This window comes from Lissotriton helveticus, chromosome 12 (genome assembly GCF_964261635.1).
Source record: "Lissotriton helveticus chromosome 12, aLisHel1.1, whole genome shotgun sequence".
NCBI lineage: Eukaryota > Metazoa > Chordata > Amphibia > Caudata > Salamandridae > Lissotriton > Lissotriton helveticus.
In genome coordinates this window covers 790,627,436-790,644,140 of record NC_136073.1, presented here as the reverse complement: position 1 = coordinate 790,644,140, position 16,705 = coordinate 790,627,436, and the positions used below count along the sequence as shown (strand labels likewise).

The 16,705-nt window shown below is 48.1% G+C and overlaps 1 protein-coding gene across 1 annotated transcript in view; it reads right to left on the bottom strand.

Annotated features, from left to right (window-relative positions):
* Positions 1–5,327: 5,327 nt before the first annotated feature.
* Positions 5,328–16,705, bottom strand: part of UBAP2L (ubiquitin associated protein 2 like) — a 775,602-nt gene continuing 764,224 nt past the window's right edge. The window contains exon 27 of the mRNA XM_078668896.1: positions 5,328–6,348. Within this exon, the coding sequence (XP_078525022.1) occupies positions 6,253–6,348 (96 nt within the window). The 3' untranslated portion in view covers positions 5,328–6,252. The remainder of the gene's footprint in view (positions 6,349–16,705) is intronic.

The following is a 16,705-nucleotide window of genomic DNA, read 5'->3' as shown; positions in this document are numbered from 1 at the left end:
AAACCAAAAACAACCGCAGGTACACTGGGCCGAAGAGGAAGATCCAGTGAGCTCCAACACCCGCCAGAAGACCAAAGACCAACCGGGCACCAGCAAACAATAACAGACTCAAATCAAACATCATTGGTATTCAACTTATCCAGCACGTCCCCGACACCCTTAGAACAAGCAGTACTGGAAAAAGGCCTATCATTCGCCCCCACATCCAGACTTGACAAATTCAAGTTACACGTGGAACTGGCTGAGTTCTTCCGTAAGCTCAAACTCAAGGCCTTTTTTGAGAAATCGACAATGGACAACCAACCTACCAATGAGAACCCAAATGTCACAGGCCTAAGGACTAAATCCACCTTCAACCCGCCACCATCCAGTGCCCCCTGAGATCAGCACTTTTGAGCTGGCAGCATACAACGACGTTGAAAATCTTAGTCCAACTAATCATTTCAACAACCTATCCAAAGATGAAAGAGACATCATCCAACGTCTCAAAATCAAACCTTCAATCATAATTAAACCAGCTGACAAAGGGGGAGGTATTGTCCTTCTAGACAAAAAAGATTACGACACGGAGTGCCGCAGACTGTTAAGCGACACCAGAAATTACAAAAGATTGGAACAAGATCCCACTGACACTCTTCAGAACACTATCCAGAAAACTAATAAAGAATGCCTGCGATGATGAACATGTTTCCAAGCAAGAAGCAGAGTACCTCTGCCCCCAGAAAGTCAAAATACCATACTTCTACACTGTACCCAAGGTACACAAGGGCAAAATCCCCCCACCAGGCAGACCTATAGTGTCTGGTATCAATTCGCTCTTAGAGCCCCTGTCACGCTACTGCAACTTTTTTCTCAATCCGCTAGTGCAACAAACGCCCAGCTATATCAAGGACACCAAACACTTACTACAAGTGATCAACAACATGGAGTTTAACACTGAGACCCAACTTCTTGTAGGGCTGGATATTGAGAGCCTCTATACCAGCCTACCCCAAGAAGCCACAATAAAAGTACTCAGGGACATCCTCAGGGAGTCACCATGGCCCTACCACACCCCCCAGAGAATTCATCCTCCAATGCGCCACACTGGCACTAAAGGAAAATTACTTTGAATATGAGGGAACCCTCTACCTCCAGACCAATGGAACATCCATGGGCAGCGTTTTTGCCCCAAGCGTAGCAGGTCTTTACGTCCACCAATTCGAACGCACGCACATTGCTGACAGTACAAACCCCTATGCCAACCACATCCTTGCATGGCGCCGTTATATTGACAACATCCTTGTGATATGGGAGGGTCCACAAACAACCCTGGATCAATTCCTCATCTGGCTCAACGGCAGGGACCCATACTTGAAGTTCACCAGCACTATCAGTGCAAACCAACTTGCTTTCCTGGACCTAAATATAACAGTCAAAGATGGCAGACTCACCACGACAACCTACTATAAACCCACGGCCAGAAACTCTTTACTCCACTTCACAAGCTTCCACCCACCCCTGCTACGGGAGAACCTTCCCTTCGGGCAATTCTTACGTATACGCAGGAATTGCAGTGATATAGCAGACTATAAAAAACAGTCCGCTGAACTATCCAAGAAACTGGAGGCCCGGGGCTACCCACCAGCCATCATCTCCAAAACCAGGAAGAGGGCCAGGAACCAGAATAGAGAGGCCCTCCTTGAAACCACAGCTAAAGAGGAGCAGGAACAACCTATCACCTGCGTCACTACGTACAACACAGCCTCCAATGAGGTAGCCAAACTCATTAAGAAGAACTGGAAGATCTTGAATTCTGTCCAGAGGCAGTGGGACATACCGCGTTTTGCTTACAAGAGAAGCAATAACTTGAAGGACCAACTAGGTAACACCCGTCCCAAAACGCATAACACAAAAGTACCGAACACCATTCTGAATGCATGGGGCCTACCAAAAGTAACTGGATACTACCCCTGCAATGATTGCAGTGTGCGTCACTTAACCACCCACACCAAAACTCTAACCCTAGAACCTAACAAGGTGTGGACAACGCAGCGACACCAACTGCAATTCACGTAATGTGATTTACCTTCTCACCTGCTCCTGAGGTCTCCGATATATCGGCATGACCACCGGCAAAATACGCACTAGGCTCACTGAGCACAGAAGCACCATTAGGTGTAAGAAAAACATCAGTAAATTAACCAACCACTTCATCACCCATGGTCATACCCCCAATGACCTCACATGGACAGTCATCGAACAAATCTCTGAGCAGGCATTAGACAATGAAAGAAGACTGATGAGCAAAGAACAGCGTTGGATCTATCGCCTTTCCTCACACATCAATGGCCTGAATGATGCGATCCCTTGGAACTCAGTCACATGCTAAATGCACCTCCTTTATTTCCATGCCCGCACTATTGATAGTGACAGATTGCAGACTTTAACACAACACATACTCTACCACGCAACAGCACTAATAACTAGTGTCTCACCCCCGCTCATGCGCAATAGACACAAGCAGCACCGCGCATGTGCTAGAGACTAGTGTCTTTCCACCAACTAGTGTCTCACCCCCGCTCATGCGCAATAGACACAAGCAGCACCGCGCATGTGCTAGAGACTAGTGTCTTTCCACCAACTAGTGTCTCACCCCCGCTCATGCGCAATAGACACAAGCAGCACTGCTCATGTGCAAGAGACTAGTGTCTTTCCACCGCCCATGAGCAGACAGCTAGGAACACACCCGGGGTAGTCTTTCTACTCTTACTCCCAGCTACAGGTGCAGATAGTTAACCAATTAGCAAGCATATAAAAACGAACAAGAAACTCCAGCTCTTTCTACCGGAGTACGAGGACGGTGCAACAGGTACAAGGCAGGCTCTGACCAGAAAAGCTGTGAGTATGACAACCTCCAATCTCTGGGTAAGCGCTTTTCCCTCCTTACAGGTCTCTAACTCCCAGTGGCCAACATTATTTCCCTACAGGGTCAACACCTTACCGCCTCACTCCTGGAAGCATTGGCTGCAAAATCTAAGCGCAAGAGTGTTTACTTACGCCCCATCACACTTTGTATCTCATGCATATGTGTGATACCCGTGTTTTAGCGACACCACCCCCAATTATTTGCGATAATCACAATAATGGTACCACCAGTGCCATTACACTTTTGCCGACGGTAGTCTACCCACTGAGCACTGTAGATTCGGCACTCTATGTATATGACTATGAGGCGAAGACGCCTATTTGACTCTCCTCTTACATGTTTTGTCTATGTCTTCAATGTTGTCGGTACAGGCATATATGAGAAGGGAATCCCCCCTCTCACACTTATAGAAACACCTTAGTGAGTGTAACACATAGCCTGGATTACACTCCTTTTTAACCTGCACTACACTATTTTTTAAAAAGGTCATGAGGAAAGCCAGATTTAGTTTAAGGCACTGGCTGAAACATGTCGACCAACTGATGGATGTAGGAGGTAGTAACTCGCCTCCCTTAAACATCCCCAAGCCTTATTTTAACCGCTGACGGGGGCCCAGTTATTAAAATTTAATTTACCCTCGGGTACTGGGACCCTCGCCAAGCTGTTTTAACTCACACTTCATTTTACACCTCATACTGCACTCTCAGTAAAATACCAGCTCCGCTGTAATCAGGCGTCGCAGCACACCCGGGACACATTAGGTGTCACTGGGTGGGCCCGATGATGAAGCATGCCGCCAACCAGGTTGGTGGGTGAGGGCTTCCTGAACTCACCAACGAGGTGCCCATGACAAATCTAATCAGAGTCCTAACAATATTGGTCATATTTGAGATAGTCTCTTTTGATAACACTGAATAATTCATGAACATGCACCCTTCCAGAAGGTAGAGGCACTGTATCGAAACCAGAAGGGTGGAAAAGAGGTTTGCTGCTCAGATAAATGAATGTACAATTTCAGTTGAGGTGGCATCGTCTCGGCACCGGACAGCATTGTGGATTGGCTATCATCATTCAGAGTCTATGGTGTCAGCTTATGTTCCAGCGAGTGTTGTGGCACCTGAGAGGAAACCAGTACCCAAGTCAATCCTGAGCCTTGAGTAGATTCAGAAGGCCCAACCATTGCTGAGTATGGACCTGCCAGCGAAAGCCCAGTTAGGAGGCCTCTTGGCTCCTGGGGCCCACAGGGGTACCAGAGGGAGCTTGTTACATGCCAAAAGCCACGGCATGGCTTTGCAGAAGTCCTTGATTTGGTGTGGCATCGCCTGTGGCTCAGCAAATTCAGTTCACTTCGGGGCAAGGGTCGGAATCTACTAAAATTTAGAGACTTCAGGAGCGCAAACTGGAGGCACAATGATGCCCTCATGCCTTCTTAGGAGATCAAGAGTGGCAACACAGGTCCCAGTTCCGCTTGGACTTCTTGAATTTGCCAGAGGACTAGCATCGCAATGACCTGCTGTGTAAGGGGGAAGTAGGACCTACCTTTAGATTTTGACCGATCCGGGCGGGATCTTGCATGTTTTGCCAACAAAACCTTTGCTTTCCGGTCTAGAATGGCCTTGGAGTGCATCTAGGAACAATCCCCGCATGCCTTGGAATGGTGGTCTGACCTCAGGCACCACGTGTTCTTCAGTGTCAAACATTTGCTTGCAACATTCCACACAGGATTTAAACGCTGTAGATTTTGGAGTTGACAGATTTCCCTTGCAGTTTTATAGGGTAAGTTGTAAAGGTGCACCAATGGGACTAGGGGTAGCTTTGGATCTCTATCTATTGGCATGGAAAGCAAGGAACTGATGTCAGTGCACACATCACATCCAGCTAGGAACAAATAAACATGGAGCCACCTGCCAGTGTGTACGTGTTCTGCTGAAGATTTTCCAGACTGAGTGCATGGAGTAATCATAAGGTGAGGAATCAACTGTTATAAGTCTCGATCAGAAAGACCACACTGTCATAAACAATACTCTCACTCACATCTGGGGCTTTCAGAAAAAGTTAAGGCATTTTGAAGGAAAATTTGAATCAGAGGGGAAAACAATAGGGAGACTTTCCTTAAAGATGTGTAAACCAGTGACTATAGTTGGAAGTGTTCCCTGAAGTTAAATACTCAAAAATGTGGGTTAAAGACCCCAGAAGTGTAATAATATCCTGGTTTGTGTGTACAATAGCAGTACAGAAGCCATATATAAACATATACTAGTGTTTGAGTGCCTCTACAGTCTCACACTCATTCAGTGGACTTCATCTTGCCCAACATGTTCAGACACACTGCAAGTCTTTCAACAAATTCTGGCTACTCCCTGCATAGTTAAACTCTCAAACATCACCCACACAGAGAAAAATACAGGAGGCTGAAGAGCAGGTTATTAAAAAATCCAGACATCACTGGGTGACCTTTATTCTCTTTAGTAAATAAAGACTTAATTTCTCTTGGAAGTGACTGGTTGAAGAAAACAAAAAAAGACAGGAAGGAACAGAAATCACAGACCAAATAAAATAAACACTCCAGCTCAGCCATAGGATGAGAGGGGGTTGGGAAATGTTATGGAGGAAGGGTCCTCGTGGGAGAAAGTGAACAGCTACAAAAAGAAGAGAACACTGGGGTAAGGGATAGCAGATGGAAAGGGAGTGTCAGTCGTGGTGGAGGGGCAGGATGGGAGGTCTTTTAGATACTGGGGAATTTTAGATAAAATAGGGTATTTTGCAGGAAATATATATATGTATATGCGTGCTCTCTTCTGTGGAAGGGTTTTTGCTGTGGAGCATCGCCGAGGTAAGAAAAGCTCACGCCAGTTCTTTGTGGTGGTTTCTTTTTTATATATATATACAAGACACATGTATCCATTAAATTTAGAACACAGTACAAAAACACTTCCACTAAACTCATCATACAATGGATACCTAGCAGTCATATTCCTAGTAATAAAGGGACTCTGGCCAACAGGGAGAGTGCCTGCTGCCACTCCTTCACGCCATGGAAAGGAGAAAAAAACATAAAAACCATCCCCCCAATACAGCATTGGGCACTTCATAATTAGGATGCAGAAAACAGACTGAAAGAATACAAATTCTATATTACATAAGAGTTCTGGTGGGTGGGTTCAGACACAGACGGACCCCACAGGTTGCTGCTCTTCCTGGAAACCTGCAGACTAGTTTCCTTTAAAGAGCTGCTTCACCGACTGTTTATTTTTACATCCTTTGTGTGTGTAGTTTGGTTGTCTTAAGTTTTCCTTGAAAAGCAGGAGAGTAGATCAGAGCGTTTTCCCCTTCCTGGCTGTTTCTCAGTTGGGCCCCCAGGTGTAGCTGTTGTAAGCAGATTTGCTGGCCTGAGTTTTCTGTGGGATTGCGTTGCCCTGCGTCCGTGGTCCAGCCGCACTCTGTCAAATAAGAAAAAAAAGTAATATTAATATGCTCACTTCACAAAACATCCGTTTTTCACCAAATCTGAGCCTATTTTCTAATGATAACCCAAGCCTAGTTACTACACATCCACCAAAGTATCGTCCTCTAAAGAGGAAAATAAATGGACATCAGGGAGAAAGAAAATTATATTTTTATCCACGACAAGGATATTAATAATTCTTTGTACTGTTGGACAAGTTACTTAACTTCGTTAACGCCTTATCTGATAGATACATGAGCTAGCCGCAGATTCCTTACTTTTGAACTTCCAGGCATCAGGATTGATACGAAGATTTATTAGCAGTACCCCTGCACACTGGTAGGTGGTGGTCGACTATGGGTGATGTTGTCAGCGTACTGTTCGTCGTGACGTCTGCGTCGTCAATATAACCGTCACTCCAGTGTGCTGAAGTTAGTACTTTCCACGACTTTCCAGACCAGAGTGCGAAGCTATGAAGTGACTAACCAAGGCGTGTTAAAAAATGAACAGCTAGAGTCCTGAAGGGGGGAACATCCCTGACATTAAAAACAATTCAGCAGAGTGGGATGGATCGGTAAGGAATCTGCGGCTAGATCATGTCTCTACCAGATAAGGCATTACCGAGGGTATGTAACTTGTCCATCTGATAGAGACAACTAGCTGCAGATTCCTTACCTTTGAACCCAAAGCAATACCATCCCCAGAGGAGGGACTGTGGAAAGGTTTAGACAAGAATTCCTGCAAAACAGTGACCAAACAGGCCTTCTGTGCGTACCTGGGAATTCAGGCAGTAGTGTCTGGCAATGCCCACGTGGCTGCTTGGCACATATTCGAAACAGACCACCCTGGAGAGCGGTGGTGGCCGCTTTTTCCCTGGTAAAATGGGCCCTAAACCCCTCAGGGGGGATCTTTCTTCGTTAAGGCATAGAAAATTGTTATACAAAGGATAACCTAGCAGGATATAGTCCTCTTTTGGACAGCACCCCCTTTCTTAGGGCCCACGCACGCACCCTATAAAGACCTGGTCCTCCACCCAGAGATCGTCACAACCTTAAGGAGAAAAGATGCCCTTGTACGGAGCACCACTTTGTCCGGGAAGACTGTCAGGTAAGGAGTCTGATGACAGTGCCTGCAGTTTGCTCAGCCTCCTGGCAGATGTTATACCACTAAGGCGGCTGTTTCGATAGTAAGCCGCCGTAGAGGGCAGTTGTGCAGCGGCTCAAATGGTGCGCACATCAGAAAGGTGAGAACCAAATTAAGGTCTCACTGTGGCATAATAAAGGGTGAAGGAGCGGGGGGAGACAAGTGAGTTAACCCCTTCAAGAATCTCTGCAGCAGAGGAGATTTGAAAAAAGAAGGCTGATCAGGCAGCTAAAGAAAAGAGGAAGGTGCCGAAAGTTAGCCCTTCAAGGTGCTTAGAGCAGATCCCTGCCGGGCAAAGGAAAGTATAAACAGGTGGTGGACTTCAGATACAGATGAGGGTCAATAGACCGGTCTGTACAATATTTACAAAATTTGTTTCATCTGCAGGTGTATACCTATTTCGTGGATGGATGCCTGGCTGCCAAAATAACCTCAGACTTCGGGAGGAAGGTCGAAAGCTTTCAATTGTGGCCGCTCAATCTCCACGCAAGGAGACAGAGAGTAGACCGGGTGGAAGACTCCACTGCTGCTGTGACAGAAGATCCTCCTGAAGGGGTAACCTGACCAGAGGAGCGATACTCATGTCTAAAAGCTCGGAATACCCAACTCTGTGCCCAGTCCGGAGCCACTTACGATGAAAAGCATTGCCAAGCGAGAGCTGCCTTGGAAACTCAGACAGGCAAAACTGCTGAGATTGCGCGTTCTCTTTGGAGACAAACAGATCAACCAAGGCTCTCCCCACTGCTGAAAGAGACCTTGCGCCCCCACCGGATGGAGAGGCCACTCGTGAGCCGCAAGGCACCTTCGGCTGAGCTCGTCCGCTCTGTTGTTCATAGAACTGGCCAGGTGTTGAACCACCAGGGAAATGCCCTGTTCAAGCCAAGTCCAGAGACACAGAGCCACTTGACAGAGCCCACGACCCCACTCCACCCTGTTTGTTGCAGTACGACATGGCGGTAGTGTTATCCATGAACACCTGCATGAGACTTCTCTTTATTAGTGGCAAAAAGGCTTTCAGTGCCAGTCGGATCGCCCGAAGCTCCAACAGATTGAATTCGAGCTTGGCTTCCACCGGAGACCAGAGTCCTCTGATCTCCACTTCCACCAGATGGCCACCCCATCCCAGAAGGGGCGCATCAATCACTACAGTGAGATCTGGGTGGGGAAGGGAGAGAGGCCTGCCCTTGAACCAACTGCGGTCTGTTAGCCACTACTGCAGGTCTCTCGCAGTGTCCTTTGCAATCTTAACCAGGATGGTGAGATTTCCTCGATGCTGTGCCCGTTGGAACTTCAGGTCCCACTGCAGAGCCTGCATGCGCCACCATGCATGGGTCACTAGCAGGATGCAGGAGGCCATGAGGCCCAACAGCCTCAGTCACTCACCGAAATCCAGGATAGAGGCTGAAACATCTGTATTATAGCCTGAATATCCTGGACTCACCGTTCGGGAGGATAGGCCCGAAATTGCAGTGTCCAGAACTACCTCAATGAGAGGGGGCCAGGTGTGACTTCGGCATGTTGATAGTGAACCCCAGCGAATGCAGGAGGTTCGCCACAGTCTGGAGGCGGGAGACAACTGAGGCAAGGCCGCCGTCAACAACCAGTCGGTGAGATATGGAAAGACTGGAACCCCTGATCTCCGCAGATGGGTTGTGACCCCCATCACCTTTGACAACACCCGAGGGGCGCTGGTGAGGCCAAAGGAAGCACTGCAAATTGGAAGTGCTTGTGGCCCACAGTAAACCACAGTTAGAAACGATGGGCTGGCAGGATGGCATCCTGCAAGTCCAGCGCTACCATCCAGTCTTCCAGGTCCAGGGCAGACAGGACCTGAGCTAGGTTGAGCATCTTGAACTTATTTTTGAGGAAGGAGTTGAGGGTTCTGAGATCTAGGATAGGACGAAGGCCTCCGTCCTCCTGTGGGACCGCAAAGTAGCAGGAATGACAACTACTGCCTACTTCTGGCCGGGAACCCGCTCTATAACTCTCTTGACCAAGACAGTCTTGACTTCCTCACGGAGTAAGGAAAAGTGATCCTCCGTCAGCCGATCATACACTGGGGGCATAGATGGAGATGTAGTCTCGAAGGGGAGTGAATAGCCCCTTTGGACTATTTGCAATACCCACTTGTCCAATGTGATGATTCGCCAGTGGTGGAGATGGCGTACTCGGCCATCAACCAGCAGAGAGTGATCTTGGGGATCGGACCACGAAGGTTTTGCAGTGGAGGAGAGGGACAGTGGCTTGGCTCGACTTCTGGCTTCCCGATCCACAGGGCCGGGGAGGGGGGGGGATGGAGACCAGTGCACGGCCCGCTGAGGTTGCTGAACTTGTGGGGCCCTGCTGGCCAGGGTGGGGTTGTCGCGGTTGATTGCCCCATCGATAGCCACAAAAGGAACGAATAGCAGATACGGCCCTAGGGGATGTGGTGAGGCCCAAAAACTAGGCTGAGGCTTGAGAGTCTTTGAAACGCTCATGGGCGGCATCTGCTTGGTATCCGAAGAGATGGGAGACATCAAAAGGCATATCCATGAGGTTAGCCTGGACATCCCCCGAAAAATCAGATGTTCTCAGCCAAGCCTGGCAACAAACGGCCAACATCATGGAAATCGCTCTGCCCAGCGAGTACGTCGCGCCCCAGCCACATCTGATGGCGAACTTAGGTGCATCCCTTCTGTCTGAAATAGCTTGGAAGAGTAGAGCCCGTTCCTCCAACTAGACTCTGGGCTGCACTTATGCAACTGTGTCCCATTTCGATTGGGAATAGTGGCCCAAAAGGCATGCAGTGTTTATTGACTGCAATGCCAGACTGGCGGAAGAAAAGATTTTTTTTCGGAAGCTCGCCAGTCTCTTGGATTCCCTGCCCAGAGGTGCGGAAGGCAACGCACCACGGGAAGTGGAAGCCTGGACCACCAAGCTTTGTGGGGGTCAGTGGGTGGTGAGGAAAAGCGGGTTGCCGGTGCAGGGGATCGCGGCGGGCGATTGTCTTATTCACAGGAGCCCCTGTGCTAGGTTTTGGATCAGGTACCCAGAAGGATGTCTGTTAAGGCTCATCAAAGGACAGTAGGGTGTTCCGAGCTGGAGACCTCAGGCTGCAGGACCTCTGTCAAGACATTAGTCATGACTGCAACTGTAGGTAGCAGCAGTTCCAGGACCTCTGGCAAATGATGCTTCCTCCTCTGTAGCCAGGGTAGGAGGGTAAAGCATGGCAGAGTCTAGGGAGGTGTTGAAACCACTGGCGTCGCCTAACTCCTCGTACCAGTTCACATCATGTTGGCACAGGCTTTCTAAGAGATCCTGCTCCCCTTCCAATCCGCTATCCCTAACGCTTCAGACTAGGGCAGGGTGAACGGCATGGTGCTGTACAGCTCGGTCGGCGCCAGTCTCTGCGTCGGGTGACGCCTGGCCGGTTCAGTGTTGTTGGAAATGAAGATCGGGAGGGGCAGCCGGCAACGCCGATGACATCTGCATCGGACGCGACAACGGGGAAGATCACTGTGGAGGTGCGACTGGTGTCTGTACGGACCAAGGAACGGGTCCAATCGGAGGCAGTGGCCAGAGCTGCATGCATGGGAACCACGGGGTACACTCCATCCTCAGCCTGCAGGGCCTGTAGCCACGCCAGCAGGGTCAGGCCACCCAAATATGGCGCACATGGCATCAGAATTCCTTCTGCTGGGAGGGGGGTTGCTCCCGGACAGGCAGTGAAACGCAGAGCAGACCTAAGCATCCCAGCGGAGCAGGGTCTTGAAAGCTGATGTTCCTCTGCCACGTTGCAAGACGGGCGGGACGAAGTACGCTTCAACATCTTGTGCCTCTTACCTGACTTCGACGAAGAGGACTTTGATTCACTGGAGAGGTGATCGGACCTTCCTCTCGACTGAACCCTGGACCAAGACAGACGGGGCATCCTCCACTGGGCCAGACTGAGAGTAGCTTTAGGGACCGCTGCCTCAAAATTTTAGGGAACAATAGCCCGGCAGTCTGAGCACGACTTAGAGTCGTGGTCACGCTCCAGGCACCAGAGACACTAAATGGGGGTGCGTGACTGACATGGTGCGGTGACAGACACCACACGGTTTAACCCTGAAGTCTTCTTACTATACATGCCCAAACACACCAACTAAGTCGACAAAAAAGTAAAAAAAGTCTGTAAAAAATTGAGAGGGGATAGCTCTATTCAACAGATCGGCGTTGGCTGGCACGGAAAGAAAACTGATGCCAGCGCGACGGAGTGGCGGTTATATTGCGACATGGACGTCACGAAGACTACGATAACATGCAGATGATGTCATACGGAGATGCCCGACACCACCTGCTAAGAAAAATCTTCTGGATCTAGCCTGATGCCTGGAAGTTCAAAAGTAAGGAATCTGCAGCTAGACAGCTCTATCAGATTTACCAATATAGCAGAGGATCATTCCATTCCACATACTGAAGAAAAGAACATGACTGTGATAAAGTCACAGAAACTGAGCCTGACTTATCACCATCCTCTCCACTTAAAGATTAAATTTCACAGGGCATTGAACAGAAATATAAGATTGACCATGCCTTCCTAAGTTCTACAACCAGATAAAACCACAAAGAAAATCTACGTCATTCTCTGCTCTTAAAACCTAGGTCTCGGCAGTGGACGTAAGGTCGAAGAGTAACATTACTTAAAATATCAAAACTACAATATGTTCCTTCAAGCTAACAATTCTATCTAGTGTCACATGTGAATCCATAAGGTCTACCCTGCAAAATCTAACACTGCTTTAAATCTTAAGGATCTATCAGAATTCCAACTTCTGCATAGCATAAAACAGGGAAATATATACTACATTAACTTTGGCACTCCCTCATATTACCAAAGTATGGAGACATGAAAAGCCAGGTGATTTTTTAAAACCATCCAAACCAGTTACGTTAAAGCTAAGCGAACTCTACATAAGCACCCAAGGCCTCACTCCATTCACAAACAGGGCGCCACTAAGATTTGGCTTGGGAACATACCCATAGCACACATTGGTAAATCTGCCACTTGGTCCACTTCACACACAGTCACAGAGCACTGTGCAGACGTTCTTGTAAAGCAGCAAGCTAGAGTTGGTCAAACTGTCTCCAGGACTTAGTTTCAGACCTCTGCACCATTCACTGGCTAGCCAAAGCTTTGGGGAGTACTGCTTTATAGTTTATGCAGAGCATGCGAGTCTACAGCCAAACATGCTACAAAATGATCAAGTTTCTTAGCCTGTAAACATTTGTTTTTCATGTAGTGGTGTAGATTCACATGAGCCCACCCTCCTCCCCGGAAGTTATGTGCTACAGACATTGTTCACCTTATGCTATTAACACACATGGTCCCTATTCTATCCTACTCACTATTCCATACCTACACTCACCCTCTGGTCGAACAATAGCGTCACTACCTATGTGCATTCATGACTAGAGGAGGAGGCACAGAGATCTCTTGACTTGAAAGACTACTTTAAAGAAAAACTAGTTGTAACCGTTCAAGCCCAATACTAGATGGCAGGAGTATGAGGGGCAGGTGTATCTACATCCACACATGCTACAAACATATGCATTTCTTGCCAATGTAAATTAACCCTCTTTAGCTCTTATGTTTACCAACTACACAGCAAACACAAGCATGTAAGCAGCAGGAACATTTAGAATTATGGGCTTAAGAATTAGTTACTTTACAGAAAATGCCTCTTTCTCCAGCTGCTTTTTACAGAAATTAACATATTCATGGCGAGACTGCCCTAAGTAAGTAGTGTCAAAGATTTATTCTAGCAGCAAAACAGGTTTATAGTAAGCAAGAGGAGAAGCTTGCGAGGTTTTTCTCCAATCCTCATTGATGTAGATTTAAATTTGGAAATCAAAAGATTCCAATAAAGTCAGTATAAAACAAGTCTAGATCCATCCAGGGAAAGTAGAGCTTGCAAATCATTTTAGTGGAAGAAGTGCATGGTAAAGAGTACTGGAGGACAGAAGCTAATCTGCCAAGAGTACTGACGGCATAGGCGAAAAGCTTAGGTGTTACATAGAACTTGGCAGTGCAGAGATACAGAGCCATGCATCATTTCACTTCCTGGCTACCAACTCTTGGCAGGTGAAATGGCAACTAACATGCTTATTTAACCAGTCTAAAATAAATAATTCCGCAAAATGCTTGAGATCAGTGGTTCTAAACCTGTGGTCCACGGACACCTCAGAGCCCTAGACACCTCAGAGCCCTAGACACCTCAGGGGCTCTAGGACTGCTTAGAAAATTTATTATTAACAGGTTAACAGAGTATATATAAATAAAGAAGCAACATCAAAATATCTGAAAATAGTTTCCAAGTGCAAAGATATCGGAAATGAAAGGCTATAAATTAAGTTTGTATCCTCAGATTGATGTGGGAGCAATGCAAGTGCATGAAATAATATTGTATGGACGAGGCTGGCATCAATAGAATTTAAAATAAAAAACTCCATTAAGATTATATGGAATATCTCATCATTTGTCAATGTGGTTTGATGAATGCTTGTTTCTACATTTCTTTGTATTGTTTTGAGGTTGAAATCATCGAAATTGCTTAGGCCAGTCACTGGATTGTAGTTACGTTTCATTGGCCTAAGAGGAATGTGGTTCTCACCAACCGCAGAGAAAGGCTGGTGGAAAACACATGCGCTTCCCAAAAGTACCCAGCCTCTTCAATTCCCTATCTGATGGTGTGGTAGGAGTAGTTTTACCTGTAACTCCAGTTCTGTAGTAGGGGTATCTCTGTGATAGTCATAATCATGTGAGTAGTCCCGCCCATGTGCATGGACCCCGGAGCACTTCAATAGATATAGTCTCTTAAGTTGTCCTCTTCTGCAGTCCTGCATAGACACTTAAGAGATAATAAAGACAATAATGCAGTCTAAAAACAACTAGGCTACTCTGGCCATTACTTCATCCTGAAGTGAAAAAGATAGCCAGGTAACAAGTAAATTTAACTATTTTACTAAGTTTCACATATAGAGAAACTCCCCTTCACCAACATCCCCTTTTCATGATAGAGATGAAGGGTTGGACAGACAAGCCCCATAGGCTGCCATTATGTGTCTGTAAAAGGATACCGTGCCTTTAAGAATCCTTCCAGAGACCCTCGGTATCCCATGATGCACAGCCAAAGCCCAGTTACTTTGTTTTGTTCCGGCTCCTGCTAGCAGGACCCTGGAGCATTAAGCTCTACCTTTTTTGGTATATCTTTCAATTATTAAGCTTTAAAGTTAGAGTGTTTCACTCAACGTCTTTTGCCTTCACCTTCCTTTTACTGTCTTTTTTGGGCAGTTAGCCATACAGAGTTTTTATTCTCGGTCTACCTACTTCACATGTTCCTGAATCCTGTGCCATCTGTAAATCCTTCTCCAGAAGGACCCTGTGTGACAGGGAGAAGATTCGTCTTCAAGGCCTGGAGTAGAGAAGACAACAGGCTGCAGGTGGGACTTTTGGGCAAGGAGAGAGCCTTTCCTCCTCCACAACCCATGCCTCTGGGGGGCTCCCAGAGGCATGGGTCATGGGCATATGAAAGGCTCAAAAACGACGCTGGTCCCGGTGACATCGATGTCGAAACCAGGTATGACAACGATATGCTCCCTGTCAACTCAGGGCTCTGGGTCTAAGCAACGTCTAAGATAGACGTCGAGAACATCTCAGTCAACGTAGACACATCGCCGTCGTTCTGGGTCAAGAAGACATCGGCGCTCGCCGTCGAGGCGACACCTCCATTCACCGTCGACGTCTACGCGAAGATAGACGTCGAGGAGATGACGATCAACATCAAGAAGGATATCTACATCGAGGAGGAGCTCGACGTCACGAAGAGGATCGACGTCGAGGAGTGGACGGTTGAGGAGGTACCATCGTGGTTCGAGGTCAAGGGACCAGTCGCCCTCTGTGGTCAGCCTGCCAGTGTCGGCCAGTTCTAGATCACGAATTAGTCGACGCTCTCCGTCGAGGGCCAGTACATCCAGGGCTCCCTCTTCAAGGCCAGCCCGCAAACGGAGAAGGGTAGTGGCTACCTCGGATTCTGAGTATTCCAGGACCTATTCTCCCACCAGGACACTGGGACCTGCTCCACCTGTGGCCCCTCGCCAGTCACCTCTGCAGCCCAGGACTCCCACTCCTCTGCCTCCTCCCCCATCTCCGCCTCCTCCTCCGACTCCGGCGGTTCCACCTGTGCCTGTGATCTCTGCAGAACCTAGACAGCCAATATCAAGGTCCCGGCCAAGGCATCGTTCTCACAGCCGGCACCGGTCGTCTACAAGGTCTCACCGGCGTCACAAGAGATCACGCTCTTGTTACACTAGGGACACGATGTCCTTTAGTGGAGGGAGATATTCGCCCACATTGTCGGACTCCCCACCTCAGAGTGTGTCACCTGTCGATAACATTGCCACATTTCAGGAGGTTCTTGTGAGGGGAGCGGCGAAACTGATCATTGCGCTGTCTGTGCATATGCCTACTACATCAGTGATTTTTGAAACGCTACAACAGAGGCAAACCTCACGTCCTCTACTTCCTTTGGTGCTCAGGTTGGAGGAGCCTGCAATGAAGTTGTTCCTTACGCCGGCCTCGGTGAAATCGGCTCCTTCGAGGCTCCAGAGAAAATACAGTCCCCCGGACTCTGACCCTGCTTTCCTTCGGGCGGCCCCACCTCCGGATTCAGTAATCGTAGCGGCGGCGAAGAAGCAGCATGCTATGGCTCCTTCTACAACAGTCCCTCCGGACACGGAAAGCCGTAAACTGGACTCTGCGAGGAGGAAAGTCTGCAACACTGCGGCCACTTCAATGAAGGCGGCTAGTTCTACTGTCCTGCTCTGTCGCTTACGACCGGTCCTTGTGGGAGTCTCACCAGTTCATGGACTTCCTACCTAGGGACAAACGTGAGGATTTCCAGGAGATACTCAACGAGGGACTGATGGTCTCTAATCAGATTATCAGCGCTGCAGCGGACACCTCTCTCCTTGCAGCCCATGGGTACTGGCATGGCGTGGTGCTCCGAAGGCATTACTGGTTGCGTCTCACCTCCTTAAAACCGGGGACTCAGCAGCGCATCGCAAACCTGCCTTTCTCGGGTACCACCCTTTTTGGTTCCCATGCAGACGAGGAGATGGCCCGCATGAAGGCGGAGGTCGAGAAACTCAAAGCTGTTGGCCTGAAAAAGCCTAAGGAGCAGCGTGGGAAT